We start from the raw sequence: 20,808 nt of genomic DNA on the forward strand, positions 1-20,808 counted from the left end.
TCGCTCACGAGCGAGGGCGGGTCTGTGTTGAAACGATGCTGTCAATCAACAATCGTGGGAGGGGCTTCCGAGCGTGTGACGTCACAAAATCGAACGGCTCAATTTGAGGCAGGGGAAAACATATAAGGAGATTAAAACAAAAACACTGGATGGATTTTTATCATTTTATGATGGTTGTGTACAGGCACTGCCAACACACATTTCAGTACAATCAACTTGTAAAAGTGCATGTACCATTATATGACCCCTTTAACAGTGCCCCCACTGCCAAGCTGAAACCCGAATATGCATTAGTATGTAAAAAGTAGGCTGCCGCGTGTTAATTTTCTGATATATTCCCTTTTTATCACATCCATGTCCATTACATTGAATAACCGATACTTTTATGCTAGTTGCCTTTACCAAAACTAAGAATGAATGAATGAATGAGGCATTTATATAGCGCTTTCAAATGTACTACTGTACACCCAAAGCGCTTTACAATCATATCAGGGGGTCTCTCCTCAACCAGCACCAGTGTGCAGCATCCACTTGGATGATGCGACGGCAGCCACAGTACAATGGCGCCAGTGCGCTCACCACACACCAGCTATAGTTGGAGAGGAGAGAGAGTGATAGAGCCAATTCAGTGGATGGGGATTATTAGGAGGCCATGATTGGCAGGGGCCAATGGGTGGAATGTGGCCAGGACACCGGGGTAATACCCCTACTCTTTACGAGAAGTGCCATGGGATTTTTAATGACCACAGAGAGTCAGGGCCTCGGTTTAACGTCTCATCCGAAGGACGGTGCTCTTTGACAGTATAGTGTCCCCGTCACTATACTGGGGCGTTAGGACCCACACAGACCACAGGGTGAGCACCCCCTGCTGGCCTCACTAACACCTCTTCCAGCAGCAACCTGGTTTTTTCAGGAGTTCTCCCATCCAGGTACTAACCAGGCTCAGCCCTGCTTAGCTTCAATGGGCAACCAGTCTTGGGCTACAGGGTGATATGGCTGCTGGCCATAACTAAGACTAACCAACAAACTGACAACCAGAGAATCTGACAACCCTATTAAATTCTTGAGCTTCTTGAGAGGAATCTCCCTGTATAATGTTAAGTTTACCTAAAGGACATTCATCTGTGGAAGGAGCTGTACATGACCTCTAACCCTTTTGGTGCAGCATTCAATCATACTAACAGCTCTCCTGTGTGGCCTTCCAAATCCATCAGCTAGTATACAGAGAGCTAACTCCCATACTAAATAGCCCATGCCCCAGACCCCGGCTTGCGCATACTATAATGTATCAGACATGCCAATTGGATGTGTACACTAAATGCAGTCATCCTCAAATGCCTTCTGCTTAGACTGGCTAATGCAGTACACACACACCCTAAATGCCTATGCCCCTGAACTGTAAAGGCTCTATCGCATGCCTGGAGAGAAATCTACTCATTCCACACACTCATCGGGAAATGCCAAGAGCAGCTTTTCTACAAATCCATGCTCCCTGTGGATTCTGACGCAACTTGGGATGCTATCCATAATGTGCATAATAGTTTTTTTCTGTTAAATTCTTCTGCTACTATATATGTGTATGGTGTTTATTTATGGGTGTTTGATGCTTGATATCACTGGGTTATTCTATGATGTAGCGTTGTGGATTTGGTGTCGAAGGTGTGTGGTGCATGTGAACCTGTGTTAAGATACTTATTCTGGGCCAAGGAGACATATGCACGCATTCCTGTGAGGAAAATGTTGGGGTCATTAAGATTTTATTTTTAAAAGGTAATGGTTACACTTGTTAACATTAGTAAATGCATTAGTTAACATGAACAAATTATTTATATTTTTACTGGATGTATGAACTTTTCTTAATGTTAGTTCATTATACAGTTACAATTGTACAATTGTTCATTGTTTGCTCATGTTAGTTCACAGTGTAACATAGAAATTGACATTAACTAAAATGAATAAATGCTGCAGAACTAATGTAGTTAACATATGCAACGTTATTGTGCATTTATAAATTGATCAAAATTGACAATGACAGACTTTGTCAATAGACAAAATCTATTTCAAATAGGCCTAAATTTCTATTGAACTTTGTTTATCAATAAAAATATATATATCATGGGTTCGACAAAAATATTAAGCAGTACAACTATTTTCAACACTGATACTAATAAGAAATGTTTCTTGAGCACCAAATCTTACTTATCTTTTTTTGATTAGTAGTGTGTATGCTGTGTACACCAATATTAAATTAAGACTCCAGTTATACAAGTAGAAAAAAAGGCATATTTCTGTTCATAAGTTCTGCTTAAAATGAACACTTAATTATTTATTTTTTTTAATTATGTCATTGTTTACATAATTCTTAAACCTATATGATTCTTTCTTTTGTGGAACATAATGTTGGCACTTCTCTTGTCCATACAATGGAAGTGAATGGTGAAAATATGCTGTCAAACTGTAAAAATTAACAAAAGCACAATAGACCAATTTTCAGTTGGTAAACATGGTGACGTTTATGTGGGCGGAGCTTAGGTGGTGGCAGAACGATCCCTCTGGCCGCTTCACTAACGTAAAGTCTGCAAGTTTTGTTAGCTTGTTTTTAACAATGACAGGAGAAAATCCGATTTTATTTTAATGTGCAAGGTCACTCACTGTCCAGGACCGCGATTGTTATTTGCAAAAGTTAATTTTAACGGACGGAACCAGATTGGCTGACCCGTACACTCATTGAGGATCTGACAGGATTAACGTTAACGCTACCTCCGGTTGAGTGGCCTGACATCTACACCAACCTGATAGAGAAACGGAGGGCATATAAATCGACTCGGTTACTAACGTAACCTCGGTTCCCTGAGAGGAGGGAACGAGTATTGCGTAAGCTTACGCTATGGGAAAACTCCTTTTCTCGAGAAATATTGAAGTCTTTATGTAAAACGCATTGCAGCTGCACAGCATACAGCAATGAGCGAGGCAGCTCGGTCATTGGCTGTGCTGCGGCAACTTGCACGAACCAATGACGGGGCGACTCTGAACCCGCTTCCAATGAGCGTGCTTCGCGCCCACGCGCGTCAGAGCCCGCCGAGATGGGCGTGGCCAAGGGCTATATATTGGGCGCCCCGTCGTCTGAGTTCTTTAGGTTCAATTCGACTGAAGCAAACTGACCAAGCACAAGCACGGCAGATTACGCAATACTCGTTCCCTCCTCTCAGGGAACCGAGGTTACGTTAGTAACCGAGTCGTTCCCTTTCGAGAGGTTCCTCCTATTGCGTAAGCTTACGCTATGGGAACGCCATGTAAAACGCCGTGCGTGCTGACTTCGCTTCTATCAAGCCGGAGGCCGGAGCCTGAGCCTTTGAGCAAAGTGATTATCCAACAAGCCAGCCGAAGGCGGGTTTTATAAAGGACAACGTGGAACGGCCCGATGGGCGTCCAGAGACACACACAAGCACATTTTCATGTACTGTCATGTATGAAAAATCCTCCACATCAGTTTCAAGATGTGATTCTATGAGGGAGGAGACAATGCTCAGCATGTACACACCCCAGCCTATGATGGTTAGACCGACAGTATGTTAGAATGCAATGAGGGGACCTGTAGGTTATAAAACCTGATAAATGTGGACGGTGAGGCCCAGCCTGCAGCCGCACAAATATCTTGAATGGGTATCCCACTCGACCACGCCCACGAGGAGGCCATGCCTCTCGTAGAGTGAGCTCTGATGCCCAAGGGGCACTGAAGGCCCTTGGCTTCATAAGCCAGCGCTATAGCATCAACTATCCAGCGCGATATTCTTTGCTTTGACACAGCCAGACCTTTAGTGCGGCCGCCAAAGCATACGAACAACTGCTCTGTCTGTCTGAACAGGGCAGAGCGTTCCAAATATACTCTGAGTGCCCTGACCGGGCAGAGTAAATTAGCGTCACCTTCGTCTGCTGGGGACGATAGCGCGGCCAAAGATATCACCTGTGCTCTGAAAGGAGTAGAGAGCACCTTAGGAATATACCCGTGTTTTGGCCTGAGGACAACCCTGCTGTCGTTAGGTCCAAACTCCAGGCAGTTAGCGCTTGAAGACAGCGCGTGCAGATCGCCCACTCTCTTGACCGAGGCGAGAGCCAGCAAGAGAGCAGTTTTGAGCGAGAGCTGTTTAAGGTGCACAGTTCGGAGGGGTTCGAACGGGGCACGCTTAAGTGCGTCCAGGACCGTGGCCAGGTCCCAAATCGGCACCGAGGGGGGGCGTGGGGGATTCATCCTCCTGGCGCCCCTCAGGAAACGAACAACTAGGTAGTTTTTCCCTAGTGTGCGTCCTTCGACCGGTTCATGTGATGCCGCTATGGCAGCCACATATACTTTGAGCGTGGAGGGGGTGCGGCCTGCCTCCAACAGCTCTTGTAAGAAAACGAGCACACTCGGTACTTCGCATGTCTCAGGGTTCAGGTTCCTGGGTTTACACCAGTCACTGAACACCTTCCATTTCTGGGCATATAAGCGCCTCGTAGAGGGCGCTCGCGCCTCAGTGATGGTTCTCAACACTCCACTGGGGAGGTTCCCGGGAATCCGTTGAGGGGCCACGCATGGAGGGCCCACAGATCGGGGCGGGGATGGAGGATCATCCCGTTGGCCTGCCTGAGGAGATCTAGCCTCAGTGGAATCGGCCATGGGGCAGATTGCATCATCTGCATCAGTTCTGGAAACCACGTCTGGTTCTTCCAGAGTGGGGCTACCAGGAGCACTGCACATTTCTCCTCCCTGATCCGACTGATGACCTGAGGTAGCATCGCGACCGGAGGGAAGGCATACAGCGGGCGGCTCGGCCAGACTTGGGTGAGCGCGTCTGTGCTCTTTGAAAAGAAGAGAGGGCAGTGCGCATTTTCCTTGGAGGCAAAGAGGTCGACCTCTGCTCTGCCAAAGGTTTGCCATAACCACTGAATCGTCAGGGGGTGGAGAGACCATTCTCCTGGGAGAACTTTGTCTCTGGACAGCATATCCGCTCCCTGGTTCAGAACGCCTGGCACATGCGCTGCTCTCAGTGAGCGCAGGTTGCGCTGGGACCATAGGAGGAGCTCCCTGGCCATCGAGTGCAGGGAGCTCGATCTGAGTCCACCCTGACGATTTATATGCGAGACTACCGTCATGTTGTCCGTTCGGACTAGAACGTGCTCGTCCTTCAGGTACGGGAGCAGGGCTCTGAGAGCCAAAGTGACCGCTTTCAATTCCAGACAGTTTATATGTAGGCGCTTCTCCGGGTTTGACCACAAGCCGGAGACAGGCCTGCCCTCGTAAAGGGCCCCCCAGCCTATTTTGGAGGCATCTGTCGTGATCATTTTTCTCCTTGTGTTCACGCCCAAACTCACACCGGACTGATACCAGTCGACAGCTTTCCAGGGCGTCAGGGCTTTTATGCAGCCGTGATTTGCTCTGATTAAAAAGTGGCCCGAGCGCCACGCGTGAGTGGGGACACGGCTTTTGAGCCAGCGTTGGAGAGGACGCATGTGCAACAATCCTAGCTGGAGTACAGCTGATGCTGAGGCCATGAGACCGAGCATCCTCTGGAATCGCTTGACGGGGGCGCGCGCACCCGCTCTGAACGATGTTGCAAGACGCCGGATAGTGAGCGCGCGCTCTGATGAGAGGCGCGCCGTCATCTGTACTGAGTCTAGCACTATTCCCAGGAAAGAAATATTCTGGCTGGGGGATAGCATGCTCTTTGCAAAATTGATTTTTAGACCCAGGCACTCTAGATGACTGATAATCCAAGACCTGTGTGTCACTAACTGGCTCTCTGATTGTGCTAGGATTAGCCAATCGTCGAGATAATTCAGTATTCGCACTCCCCGCTGTCTCAGGGGGGAAAGTGCTGCATCCATACATTTCGTAAATGTGCGGGGTGCCAGTGACAGGCCGAATGGTAGTACTTTGTACTGGTATGACTGTCCCTCGAAAGCGAATCTCAGAAATGGCCTGTGATGAGGCGCTATTGGAGTGTGAAAGTAAGCGTCTTTCAGATCCACTGACAGAAACCAATCCCCCGGGCGAACTTGCGCGAGGATATGCTTGGTTGTTAACATTCTGAACGAGCGAATCATTAAAGCTTTGTTCAGATGTCTGAGATCTAGGATGGGGCGGAGACCGCCATCCTTTTTCGGGACGAGAAAATAGCGGCTGTAAAAACCTGCCTCGCTCATAGAGGGGGGCACTGTTTCTATAGCACCTTTCTCTATCAGTTTGAGCATCTCGGTGCGTAGAACATGTGAAACATCTTTTCTCACTTTCGTCTCTACCACTGCTGTGAAGCGGGGCGGTCTGCGAGCGAATTGGAGCGAGTAACCGTGTTTTATTATGTTCAAAACCCATTTCGGCATGTCGGGGATATTTTCCCAAGCTTTCGCTCGCACAGATATGGGCTGAATGCTGGCCGGGGGCGTGTCGCAGTGACGTATGGCTCCCGCCAGCGAATCGTTCTGTGTAAATACCGAGCTCACAGCTGTCAGCGGCGCGGGCGCGCGCTGAGCAGCTTTGTTGAATGCCGAGTGCAGGGGTGCGTGTGAGATTACAGGCACGCTCGCTGTAACGCTCACAGAGTGAGATGGGGAAATGTTTAACACTGTGTGTATAGTGCTTATGGGTGGGGGTGCATAGACTGTGGTAGGCACGCGCGCCACTTTCATAAAACTTCCCGCTCGTGGCGGGAGGTTTTTGGCCATATAAACAGTGTTTGTGAGATGGGGTGCGTGCATAACAGCGGGCACACGCGCTACTCTTATACAACTTCCCGCTTTTACTGGGGAAGTGTTTATAACTGTGGGAACAGTGCTTGTGTGTAGTGGTGCATACGTAACAGTTGGCACACAATCTACATTTATGGGGCGTCCAGCCTGAGCTGGGAAAACATTTGGCACTGAGTTTACAGTTTTGATATGTGGGAATGCGCACTTTGGTGTGGACACGTGACCCTTTAATGACACAGGCAGAAAATAGCTCTTTATGTGATTTCTGTGTGTCGCCGTAAAAACGGCGTTTGTTTGCAGGTGGGCGAGCTGTGTGGCTGGCACATTGGCTGCTGTATAGACATTTCCAACCGCCTGTAAGGGGACTGGGTAATGCTTTAAACGTTTTGGAGAGAACGGTCCGGCTCTTGCGAGACACGCGCTCTCCCTTTTCCTCCCTGTAGCTAGGAGGACTTACGAGGCTCTGGGTTCAGCACAATCCTGGGCCGAGGTCCCCGTCGCTCGGGCGGCTGTTTCCTGTTGGCGGAGCGCGAGCGGCGTCGAAAATCCGTTTCAGGTTTGGGCTGAGAGACGGGGGGCACCGTCTTAGCTCGCTGCTGCTGAGGCGGCCGTTGGCGGCTCTGCGATGAGCTAGATCGCTTGGGCAGGAAGTGACGCATAGCCTGTGAGTCCTTACGGGCTTCGGTGAAGCGCTCGGCGAACTCCTTCACCGCTGGTCCAAACAGGCCGCTTTGGGAGATAGGCGCGTCGAGAAATGACGCCTTATCTGCATCCTTCATTTCTGTTAGCGTCAGCCACAGATGGCGCTCAAGGACAGTCAGGTTAGCCATAGCACGGCCGATGGATTGGGCGGTGGCTTTTGTAGCTCGCAGCGCTATGTCAGTGGCGCTGCGTAGGTCCTTAAATGCCTCAGGATCGGGTCCAGACTCGTCCATACTGCGGAGAAGTTTGGCTTGAAAAACCTGGAGGACAGCCATAGAGTGAAGCGCTGATGCAGCTTGGCCGGCGGCGGCGTATGCGCGACCGGCGAGAGCTGAAGTAGATCGGCAAGGCTTCGAGGGATGAGAAGCTTTAGCTTTCCATCCAGCGTTGGAGGGTGGACACAGATGATTGGCCACAGCTTCCTCGAGGGGCGGAGTCCCCTCATAGCCTCTTTCTTTTGCGCCGTCCACAGAGGAGAGCGACAAAGAAAAAGAAGGCTTCAGGCGAGCGGAGTGCGGGGCTTTCCACGACTTCGTGAGTTCGTCGTGAACTTCCGGGAAGAAGGGGGAGGGTCTTTGTCGAGGGGCCTGTCGGCGCCCCTGCAGGAACCACTCGTCCAGTCGGCTGCGGGCGGGTTCTTCCGGGGAAGACCAATCGAGGCCGAGGTCTTCCACGGCCTTAGAGAGAATGCGGACGATCTCAGAGTCCATGCTGGAGCCCGCGCTCGTGCCCGCTAATGTCGATGGCGCGGGGTCGAAGGACGAGCCCGGCCAATCGTCGGATGCAGCATCACAGGAAAAACTGTCATCCTTATCATCGTCATCCCCTGACGCGCCAAACGAGACGAGCCCCATCGCTCCGCTGGAGGGGTGCTGGTCCGCCTGTGTGAACTGGACTGGCGGCGGGGAGTCTTCGGGTGGTGGTGAAGCACGCGGGGATTGGCCCGGCGTGACATCACTGCAAACCGCGTGCTCCGGCGGCCTCTGTGAGCGGCGTTTTTTCTTTCGCGGCTCGACTAGAGGAGATGGCAGCACGGAAGAGGTGGGCTCTTTCGCGGTGAAAACGGCGAAGCGAGCGCGCAGCTCGGTGAGGCCCAGGGCGTCACACTCGGGACATCCGCCTCGAGTAAGGGCAGCCTCTGCGTGGTCCGGTCCCAAGCAGCGGGCGCAGATGATGTGACGATCCCCGTCCTGAAGAGGGCCTCGACACGAGGCGCAGGAAGGCATTTGAAACAACGCCTTGAGAAATTTGACTCTTTTAGAAAAAGTGTCGCGGGGGCGAACACTGATAGCTTTTTGAAAAAGGATATAGGTGGTGCGCGCCGGATGGCTTAGCAGAAGGGCGATCGAAGGCGGCTGAAGGCGCCGGCGTCCTCGAAGCAGTCCTGCTGTAGGCTTGTCGACGGCGGCGGCGAAAAGACTCCAATAAATCCGGAGGATCCAGCGAAGAGAAGGTTCTTTGCTGAAGGAGATTAAATCTAAAGAACTCAGACGACGGGGCGCCCAATATATAGCCCTTGGCCATGCCCATCTCGGCGGGCTCTGACGCGCGTGGGCGCGAAGCACGCTCATTGGAAGCGGGTTCAGAGTCGCCCCGTCATTGGTTCGTGCAAGTTGCCGCAGCACAGCCAATGACCGAGCTGCCTCGCTCATTGCTGTATGCTGTGCAGCTGCAATGCGTTTTACATAAAGACTTCAATATTTCTCGAGAAAAGGAGTTTTCCCATAGCGTAAGCTTACGCAATAGGAGGAACCTCTCGAAAGGGAACTTTAGATGCCTATAACTATGTGCTGAATGGTGATGTGCAAGACGTGTGTGTACGATCCGCAGTTCTGCCTAGCCAGCGCCATGAAGACGACAATGTAAAGAGTGACATTACGGTGCAATTTTAATGAGGTAAATATTTTCTAGAAATAAAAAATTGCAGATAAAGCATATTAATGTTTCATTGATTCTTGCACCCAACAACACAACAAGATGACATTTAATAATAAGAAGAATAATTTAAGATCCTTATTTTGTAGCCGAATCTGTGCTGGTTTGTATTCACCGCCTCCAGTTTTCCCTTTGTTCTGCCACCAGCTAGCGCTGTGACGTAACTGTGACGTCGGCTGGAAATTGGTATATAGAATGACCATACACGACTAAAGTAAAGCTTTGTGTGCAGAAAAGAATAATTTTAGTTATTCATTAGGAATTTTCTTTTCCAGTGTAGCTCTTAAACCTCAATCACGTTCAACTAATAATTTAAATAACCACACATTAAAATTTGACTGCTATGGATGAAGTGAAAGAATCGTATGATTTCAAAAGACTGTGAAATCTGTCAAGACTTGTTTTTTGTTATATTTTTCAAAGCTTGATCACCATATTAACATTCACTTAATTAAAAAAACAAAAACCTTTTATCTGTCTTTTTGTTGTCTACCGAAGAAAGTACAGGTTTGGAAATGTCAGAAAGTTCGTGACGGTAGCGGTGAGAGCTGACTTAAGCAGGTTTCAGCTTACCACGCCCTTGGTACGAGCTTACGTTACCACGTCCATGGGAGTATAAAAACCATCTTGTTTCGTCAAAACCACTGTAACGAGTCAGGAGTTGGAATTGCGAGATCGGGATAGAGTATCCGTTCATCCCCTCTATCTCCGCTGGGCTCCGCCCACTTTTCCAGCATTTTTCAAATATTGCCAGTGGGTGGAGTCAGGCTCTGACCAGGGGTTTAGTTACCCTTTAAAATATTCTTACTGATCCCCCAGCGTGAGTTTTTTCAAGGCGACCGTTATTTAGAACCTGTCACTTTAATGTTTCCATGGTGACGCGTCATTACTTGTCACGTGACACAGCGCAACCACAACACACAGCGCTAAATGAATGATGATCTGCTTTTATGTCATTTTTCCTTTTTTATTCAAAATATTAACAAATGTATTAGCTATAACATGACACACTGATATTCCGATTGTCAAATATGTGCAAGTGGATGTGTTTTGTTGTTTAAACACCTTTATAACGATCGCGTTAGTTGAGCTGTATGTGCGATGGGCGGCGCCATTTTATTTTACAACATGTCAATTCCTCAACTTCTCACGAAATACATAAGTGGCCGGTGAACTGGGAGAAGAATAGGGTCAAATGTAAAGCTACTTACACATTGTGTATCTGATATGAATAAAACGTGTCGTCTTATTATAATGGAAAGGGTTATTATTGCCGCTTCCATAGACATCATTGTGTATTTTACAAACTAAAAAATTTTTTTTTTGCTAGTACTTATGTGTATTTAAATGTCTGAAACCTAAAATAAACATTAGTGGTTGAAAACACTGAATAGTTGTGATATATGACAGCACTGAGGGCGTCTGTCTCTGTCTCAGCGCAAGCCAACGCGCGAAAGCACGTTTGAATGTGGCAGTTGATCACGTGATGCACTGACCGTTATAATCACACTGGTGTGATCGTACGCTCCAGGGACCAGCCAAGACTGATCACACCGGTTTGATCGTACGTGAGAGAGGTGTGGTACATATTTATTGTGGCCACCATTTTGAGATCACATGACCAGCTGAACTCAGCTTACTTGGTAACATCATCTTCAAACAGACTTATGAGGTCTTAAGCAATGCATGTGTAGCAGAAAATGAGTGTAAGAAGTAACACCATTTTTTCTCTCTTTTCTGTCTCCCTCCCTCTTCTTGCTTCACTCCTCAGTAAATGGAGTACCTAACAGCCAAATCACTACCCCCAAATCCGCCAAATCCTCCAGCTCCTCCCCGACCAGCCCCCGCAGCATGCGCAACTTCAAGGTAAACCCGTTGGCATGGCAACTCTGTGCTGCTAATCAGTTTACAGGCAAACATTGCTAGTTTTAGAATAGATTATTTCTTCAAGTCAAAAATAAGATCAGGCTTCTGGATGCTGACGCATAGATGATAGCATAACATCATAACACTCTCATTCGTGATTAAGAGTTTAGTGATGCTGCCTAAATTACTGACTCTCAACAAATTGAAGCAGTAAATTTCAAGGTCAAGTGATGACACTTTATCAGAATATGCTAACTTCTCTTTTTTTATACTGCAATTCAGGGGGGGGGGGGGGAATTATTTTGAGTTAGAAAGTCATGTATTTTTTCTGCTGTCTAAGGTTTTTATACTCTTAATGATAAATGCAAGCTTTATTTTATTTCTATGTTGTATTTTTGTTTCAATTCTGTTCAGTTGTTTTATTTCTATCTGACATGTCAGTGATGTCTCTATACACAATTTTATCTAGACTATAAGGTCGACAAATTATTAAATAAAAATTGAAAGAGTAAATATTTTTTAAAAAAATGAAATGAACATTGTAACATTGTCATTAAAGTATTTAGCTGAAATATGTTCTTTGACTTATCAGCTTATCAATATACATTAATAAATTGTTATCAGTTTAGGATGCTATTTCATTATGTTGTATAAGAATGTAGGTCCACTATTAATACACTATAAACTTCTACAGTGAAATTATTTCATACTACAGCGATGATATTATTTCTCTTAGGTACTTTCTTATAGTTCAAGATAGCGGGTAGATTTGGAAAACCCATATGGGAGTTCCCTGTTACCTCACAACTCACATGTGAAAGGTGCCTAAAACACTTGAGTTTTCAGTAGTTGTCTCTATAGAGGTCATTTAGTATCAGTGGAGTCGTTTCTACATGATCTGGTATAAGGACATATAAATCCGCTCTGAAAGACCTAATCAATTCTATTCTTGGAGGCATTGTGAGTTGATGCATTGAGATCTTGCTGAGATCTGACTACGGCAAACTGTAATTTAACCAAAGGTCAAAGTCAAGTACAATCATAGCCTCGAGAACTCCTGGTGTTAATCTGCTTAACTGACCTGTCTATCAGACAGTAAGCTTCTTGGTGTACGGGTGCTATCCTTAAAGCTTTTTGAAGAAACGCACATGGAGAAATTTCATGACAAGGAGAAACTTTCCTTCATTTTTTGAGAGGATCTAGTGCTATATTTAGTAGTGAATAGTGAGTTATTTTTCACACACTAAGTGAACACCAAATGAGATCTCAATTGTTTTTGTTTTTTTCTGAGAGAGCAATGAAATTAAACAGAGAATTTTTCATTTTTCTCCTGAGAAAAACACCTTAGTGATCTCTCATCTCTTTGTAGTATTGTACGCCATAAATTGCCATTTTTTACATTTATTTTTCCTAATATGAACTCTGAGATGCACATCTAAAACAAAGTTAAATGTTAGTTAAATAAAATATAACCTATACTTCATAAAAGTCTAACAAGCTATATAAGAACAATGCACAAATTGAGAAATACGCTATTTTCAGAAGCCTGTGAATGTCTATCATGAAACAGCCTTTAACAAATTATTCATAGTATTCCACCATTATTGTGCACTTTTCTGAAGATATGACTGAATAAGTGGTTTGATGGAAAGTTGCTGGTTCTTTGCACATTGTTCCTGCTTCAATTTTAGTCCAAACGCGCCAACGTTATATGGTTACATAAATATCTTCCCACTTGCCTTTAGTTTAGTTGCAACAAGCGGATAGGAGTCCCCCTCCGTCTCTCTGTACAGGTATTATGAAACTCTGCCTTCTGTAGCAGCATTCATATTAGCTGCAGTTCCTTCTGGATATTCAAGTCTTCAGTTGGGTATGATTGTGTGAGTCACTTTAATAGCGCAGAAGTTGGCTTTGTATATCATTCTGCTATACATTGGGGTATTTGATTCCTTCAGGGCGGCTCATAATACCCAACTGTTACTTGTGTACCTAGAGGAACCCTGTAGCCTTTATTAAACCAGCTTTAACCAGGATGCTGCCAGTATTTGTCTCCATTGGCTTACTTAGTCTTTTCTCACGTCACTGTCACGTCAGTTTAATTCTTTTTTGGCTGCTGAATCAAGATAACATACAGGCTTTTTAACCATACTGATTGCCAGCCCATTTAAAATCTTTTAAGACTAGGTCCATTATTTTTTACGTGAGTCGCACACAGTTTGTCTTTTAGATAATTATTTTTGTGTCAACCATTCATTTCACTAAAGATGATGTTTAATGTCGGATGGCAGTATGTTGTTTGAGAAACTGATTGTTTTATTGTGAAGGTTTTGTATAATCGCATAGCTTCTATAACCATCTATGCTTTTCTTTTTAGTAGGGCTGGGCAATATAATAATGAACAATCATGTTTTATAAAGATATGGCGATAAATATCACAATGATTTTAATTCACTTTTATTTGGACATTGGCTTGCTTTGCAATCCTTCCTTGTCTAGCGACTTATGAATATGAGAGTGTTAAGACATGTTTTAGTATCTGTGATACTGTTAAACTTCAGTATCAAAAATATTAAGGCAATGATGTATACTTTTCCAAAATTTGCACAAGCATTAATTTACTTGCCAGGAATACGGATTTGTGAATTAGAAAGGTGGTAAATATGATCCTGGATCACAAAACCAGTCACATGTCGCACGGGTATATTTGTGGCAATAGCCAACAATACATTGCATGGATCAAAAAAATTATCGATTTTTTTCTTTTATGCCAAAAACCATTAGGATATTAAGTAAAGATCATGTTCCATGAAGATATTTTGTAAATTTCCTACTGTAAATATATAAAACATTTATTTTTGTGAGTGAATGCAGCACAATCGCGAACATAAATGGACAACTTTAAAGGCGATTTTCTCAATGTTTCGATTTTTTGCAACCTCAGATTCCAGATTTTCAAATAGTTGTATCTCGGCCAAATATTGTCCTATCCTAACAAACCATACATCAATGGAACGCTTATTATTCACCTTTCAGATAATGTATAAATCTCAATTTTAGAAAAATGACCCTGGTTTTGTGGTCCAGGGTCACAAATGTGTATTTTTACCAATAATGACTATTTGTAGTAAATGCACATTCAATAAACATGCAACTTCAGAGTTTTCAGGTAAAGCTTGTTTTATGATTATTTTCACAAACACATTTGCACAAATAGTGCAGGTGTTCTGTGAGTCAGATACGAATCTGAATGAATTCAAAATTCTGATTCAACTTTTCAAAATATAAAAAGTAATTTGTTTCTTTAATGGCAAAGCTGAATTTTCAGAAGCCATTGCTATATTGGTGCATACAAACTGAAATTATTGTTGTTTTTCCTTGTGTTCATTCTTCCCCGTTTTTCATTGTAAGAAATTTGTGTGGAAAACATGCCTTGATTTAAGGATACAACCAATTTTTCTAGATTGGCTGGTAACAAATGTTTATTTTTAAAAAATTTAACTTAAATTAAAAAACTTAAATTGATCCACCATTAAGCTAAATAAAGTCTTAAGTATACTCCTACCTTGTATACAATTATTTACTTCATATATTTTCAAATTTAGCCCGGCTAAATTTGATGTTGGTTTGCATTAATGATTTATCTTATATGGAAAAAAACACTCTTAATCCATTTTAGACTGCATTAAATATCATACGTTTTAGTTATATCGCCCAGCCTTACGTTTTAGTATTTAAATAAAATGTCTAAGGTGTTTTAATTGTTTAAGGTTTTTGAGACTTTTGTCTCTGTTGGCAGATTCCAGCACATCACTCCTCTGCAACCAATGTGAACGGCTCCTCTGAGACGCCCCAACAATATAACAACAGTGTGAGCCCTGAAGGTAAGATGTCCACCCTCTATTCATCACTGTCATGCACTCACTCACTCACTCACCTTGGATCTTAGTGTGTTTTAAGTCCAAAAGTCCCCAAAGGGCATTTCAGGGGCATGACAAGCTTTGGCGGTGAAAGTGCTGACACATGTCATTCTGTGCCACATTTGCTCAGGCACTCTCCCACTCGTTCACACACTGTGGTGGCAGTGTATGAGCAAACGTCCCTGCTCAGCAGTGCATGAGTCAGAATGACCTTCCGTTGTTTATCTGCATAGTGCGCTAACCAAATTTGAATTGTTGGATGAGGATGTTGGGGCTAATCTGTTATTTGGGGGGTTTTACAAAATGTCTGGTTTTCATCTGAAAATATTTTTTGATCATATGGTATGAAAATTGTTATTATGTGTTTCAATCTGATATGTTTAATGTGTTGGTTTATTCCCTTTAGTTAATGGAAACAGGAACCTAGCTGCTTCCACTATTTTGGACAAGTACAAAATTGGCAAAGTTATTGGTGATGGAAACTTTGCTGTGGTTAAGGAGTGTGTCGAACGGTAAGAAAATGACTAGTTATAAAAGACTTGCTTAAACAAAGATGTTCGTTCTGTTAAGATCTGTCAGAAAGAGATCAAATGGTCCTTGGGGGTCAATAAAATTGTTGCTTTCTGTTTTGTTCTCCCTTCTATGTTTGTTATTGTCATGTTCCCTGATTAAAATACAGAAAGAAACAGTACTATCTACATCTAGATTCAATACTCATGTTCATATTTTGAAGCTAAAAGGTTCAATAGAAGATCTCTCGTGCACTGAAAGAACATTAACCTTATAAATTGGTCCCTGAGGCTCTGAATGCACTCTAGACAAACCTTCATAAGCCTCCTTGGTAAAAGTCTATTGTTCTGTTTCTTTCCATAGACCCACTGGAAAGGAGTTTGCACTGAAGATCATCGATAAAAACAAATGCAGAGGCAAAGTGAGTTGGACTTTCTAGGAACTTTTTTGCCACAACAGCCAATGGAGAGGCAACTGAGAAAAGACCAGCCATTACTATTCCTTTACCAGCCATACAACTGCATTTTGCATAGTTTTTATTAATAATGCATATATTTTGTCCTTATGACAATGCAGTTATAGCTGTTTATTAGTTCTGGACCCTGGCTTTAGGTGGGTTATTGCAATGTGAATTATTTACGCCCCAGTGGTCTGTAGAATCTTTGGTCCGGTTAATATGGCTGATTAGATTTAGATTTTATTCATTGCCATTTATCCAGCCTGCTGCAGCTCTTGCAGGTTATGAGAGAAAAGCTAGCCAACACCTAACACAAATGGTCCAAATGCAATCAGTAGATCTTCTGAATGCTTCAGAATAGGTTTTTAGTTTTTTAATGATTTAACAATGAACCTCTGTGTTTTTACACTATATGATCAAAACTATGTGGACAATATCACATCCATATGTGTTTTTTTTATACTCTTCTGAGAAGTATTTTAACATATGTTGGAAATATGGATTTGCTCCTATTTGGACACAAGAGTATTAGTGAGGTCAGGCACTGCAGGTGTTTGGCAATGGCTTGTAGTCGCCATTCCAATTAATCCCGAATGCATTCAGTGGCATTAAGGTTTTTTTTTTTGTGGAGGTACAAATCATTTCTCAGTAAATCTTTTCTTTATAGATGGCACTGTCACCGCAATGTTGGAATGTCACAGAATGCTGTTAAATTATTATTTGTTTTCACTATAGAACCTGTTAATTAGAAGGGGTTATCCACATACTTTTGGCAATGTAAGAATGCTATGTAAACAGCAGTTATACTGGCGGCCAATGTCTCATAATCTAATTTCAGCCTGTGCTTTAACCAAGGAAGTTAGTTTCCTGTTTGCCTTGTTTCCTGCAAGAACGAGCCTCAGGAATTCATGTGGATTTATGCCTCGGCAGCTAAAGACAAAAGACTGCTGAGAAATGCTGTAGGGTTGGGAATTTGTAGTGACGCATGCTTTGAACACCCAGGAGCACCTGATCGAGAATGAAGTGGCGGTGTTGAGGCGTGTTAAGCATCCTAATATCATCATGCTGATTGAGGAGGTGGATACGCCCACTGAGCTCTATCTAGTCATGGAACTTGTGAAGGTACTGTTTGTTAGTCACCTCTTTAACTGTATCTCTCAACAACGCACACTTACACGTGTTCTTACCACACCATACACTATGTTGCATTTAAAGACAACATAAAAATATACTATTCTTTACTTGATAAATGTCCCTGGTCTTATTGTGGTGTACACTGACAAAAATTATTTTGTAAATATGTAAAACTTTTCTCTGCTTCTGAAACTTATCAACTTTATAATTAAATAATATATAATTCTTAGATTTGTTATATCATACACTAACAATCAAAAGCCAAAAGGGAATTTACTGTATTTGGTTAAAATGCAGTAAAAACAGTAATAATATATTGTGAAATACCGTTGCTGTTTAAAATAACTTTTATTTTATTTTAACATTTTAATATAATCATAATTTCTATGATGGCAAATCTGAATTTCCAGCAGCCATTTTTGTAGAAACCATGTTACATTTATTCAGGATACTGAAAGTCAGCATTAATTAGAGATGTAAATCTTTTGTAATATAATAAATGTTTAATGCACCCTTGCTGAATAAAAGTATTAATTTCTTTTATTAAAAATGTACTGACCCCAAACTTTTGAACAGTAGTGTTTGTATAAAATAAAACTAAACTAAACTATATAATATAATATAATATAATATAATATAATATAATATAATATAATATAATATAATATAATATAATATAATAGTCACAATCCTCAGTCACAAGACCAGTCACCTCAGCACACTGTTTCCCATCATCCCTTTCTGGCTGTGCATACTCAACAATCACCACATCTGTCTGCCATCAGCCTCATCAGTTCCTCCATAAAAGCCAGCACCAAACACACATGTTTGTCTGGTCTCGTCGTTCTAGACTGAACTTCCATCTGTGGATTTGCTACCAGTGCGATCCTATCTCAAACTCAAAATAATTCATTACATTTATATAGTGCTTTTCTCGCGCACCCAAAGCTCTTTACATAGAAGGCGGGGAATCTCCTCAACCACCACCAATGTGCAGCATCCACCTGGATGATGCTACGGCAGCCATATTGCGCCAGAACGCCCACCACACACCAGCTTATTGGTGGAGAAGAGACGTACGTGGAGTGATGAAGCCAATCAGTATATATATGGATGATTAGGAGGCCATGATGGACAGAGGCCAACAGGCAAATTTGGGATTTTTAATGACCACAGAGAGTCAGGACCTCGGTTTAATGTCTCATCCGAAGGACGGTGCTTTTTGACAGTATAGTGTCCCCGTCACTATACTGGGGCGTTAGGACCCACACAGACCACAGGGTGAGCGCCCCCTGCTGGCCTCACTAACCCTTTATTTACACTGCACACATCTGCGGCGCGTTATGGCTCCGAAAAGGTTTTGTTCCATCTTCCACGTGGTTCCAACTCACACCAGGAGCATTTCAAAAGCGAAAGCGACTGGATGCGAGAGACCACGTGAATTGCCTGTCCGATGTGTTTTTTCTTGATTTTTGGGTTTTTACCTTACAGTCTATGGTTTCTACCAAGGATATATTGGTGCGCAATACAATTGGGAGTCTGCACAGGGTGTTTATTTTGAAATTGACAGTGTTTTTTGACTTATTTTGTATTTACGGTGCGGCTTGGACGCTGCGTCCGTTGAAAATAGATTCGGCGCCTATTTTTAGCGAAGATCCGCGCGGCGCGGAGAGCCGCTTCTGAGCCGTGTGCAGTGTAAATAAGGGGTAACCCGCAGCAGACTAGTTTTCCCAGGAGGTCTCCCATCCAGGTACTAACTAGGCAACCAGTCTTGGGCTACAAGCGCAAGTGCTGGCCATTTCAAAATATCTCATCTTTTTTGTTTTTACCGAGAACTTCTGCCTCCTTGCCGTCACCAGCCCATTTGATGACAAGACCCTGAAGTCACTGTTCTGGATCAGGGCGAATTACCATCACCCCGTAGACCTCCCAGACACCTCTGGACTGAACTGGAGGGACGCTATCATCCAGTGTCTGGAGAGTTTCTGCCCCCCGTCCAGGACACCGCTGGACCCAGAGTCCATTCCACCACCATCGACCATGGAGGAAACGTGTGAGTCCCCCGCAGACGGAGAGCCACCACCCACCGCGACGCTTCAGCTAGTGCCCGAAGATAAGAGGTCAGCGCTAGGAAGAGGAGCTTCCCAGTGTGTCTGACCAGGCTTGTGAGCTCAAGACATCAGTGGCCGAGATAATTTTGGTGGATTTTGAGATTTAGGACTAGCTGATGGACTTAAAGTCCCTGTAAAGGCAATTTCAAAAAAAAATTCTAAACACATTATAAATGTTAGAAATGTATTGATTAAACATATTACAAAGACTGTGAACTGTGAAGTACTGAATTGTGGAGTTAGACCGTTAAACAGTTTTTCACCATTGCTATTTTCCGGATTTTCTGGGCGGGGCTAAAACGGGGCTCGATGACGCACTGGAGCCCTTGAGCTCCTGGACACGCCCCTACTTGATGACGCACTAAAGCCGCTGAGGCTGGCCGCTCCTAACAATATTATAGAGCACATTCACATCAGTTTGCCGCTCATTCGCGAGTTACTGTCAGTACTATTATTAGTAACGGCCTACAGATTGCTAGCTAGCTATGCCTTTGTCACGGAAATGCGTAACGTTACTACCTGGATGCGATCACCGGATCAGTACAAAACAGATCGGTGTCCTTATTTACATTTCCGAAAAACGATTACATCAAGAAGAAGTGGATTAATTTTGTGAAGAGCCACTTTGATGGAGAGCTGAGGATCACTGCCAAAACCACCTCTGTAAGTGATCATTTTACACGGGATAGTTTTATAAACTTTCATCAGAGACAACTGGGATTCACTGATAATCCGCTGTTACTGGTGAATGGGGCCGAACCGACTATCTCCCGCCTCGGCCTTCATCCTCCAGTCGCGCCGACAATGGTGCCATCATCGGCAGTGCGTGCCCACCGTGCGAGCATCTATTCCGGCTGTAGAGTTGAGTGTGGCGACGGCAGCTTTCCCGCGAGTGGGCGTGGCTTCAGCACAGCCAGCGGACACGCCCCCAGCGTTTGAGAGCAGAGAATACTGCTCATTTTTTCAAGATTTTGATAGCTTATTTTATGTACTTGCTGGCTTTTTTTATCATTCAAATTTGGCTGGGTGACTAATAACACATTTTTCTGTGGTGTGACAAACTCAGAACACATACTTAATTTTGACTTTACAGGGACTTTAAGTGCGGAGGTTTCGTCTCCCACTCTATTTCTATTTTTTCATTGCTGGTCCTAGACCGCACCATGGACTGTATGAACTTTCGTCCTGTTTCCTCTGAACCTTCATCGCTGTTTCTAGACAGCACAGACACCTGCATGGAAAATGTATTGTTACCTTCGACCCTGTCTTGCCTTAATTTGCCTCCATCACCGCCCTGCTCAGCCAGTCCTCCAGCCCTGCATCTGCTCTCCTGCAATGCCAAGCAGTCATGTCGAGCCTCAGGTCCTGCAACCACCATCAGCACCTGAGCGGATAGATCCAGTGGCGCTGCCTCCATCCTCAGATCGTCTCGCTCCGTCTCGGTCCATCG

The 20,808-nt window shown here is 44.1% G+C and overlaps 1 protein-coding gene across 7 annotated transcripts in view; it reads left to right on the forward strand.

Moving 5' to 3' along the window:
• Positions 1-20,808, forward strand: part of dclk2a (doublecortin-like kinase 2a) — a 64,474-nt gene that overhangs the window by 32,537 nt on the left and 11,129 nt on the right. For 5 of the 7 annotated variants that reach the window (XR_008809646.1, XR_008809647.1, XM_056271773.1 and 2 more), the window contains exons 6-11: positions 11,135-11,229; positions 12,975-13,022; positions 15,026-15,110; positions 15,553-15,658; positions 16,020-16,077; positions 17,116-17,235. Coding sequence is in view for 5 of the 7 variants with exons in the window: in XM_056271773.1 (XP_056127748.1) it covers positions 11,135-11,229; positions 12,975-13,022; positions 15,026-15,110; positions 15,553-15,658; positions 16,020-16,077; positions 17,116-17,235 (512 nt within the window). In the remaining 2 variants the exon portion in view is untranslated. The remainder of the gene's footprint in view (positions 1-11,134; positions 11,230-12,974; positions 13,023-15,025; positions 15,111-15,552; positions 15,659-16,019; positions 16,078-17,115; positions 17,236-20,808) is intronic. The other 2 variants (XM_056271775.1, XM_056271777.1) reach the window with 1 other exon arrangement.

This window comes from Rhinichthys klamathensis, unplaced genomic scaffold (assembly GCF_029890125.1).
Source record: "Rhinichthys klamathensis goyatoka isolate OS25496 unplaced genomic scaffold, OSU_Roscu_1.1 h1tg000325l_1, whole genome shotgun sequence".
Taxonomy (NCBI): domain Eukaryota; kingdom Metazoa; phylum Chordata; class Actinopteri; order Cypriniformes; family Leuciscidae; genus Rhinichthys; species Rhinichthys klamathensis.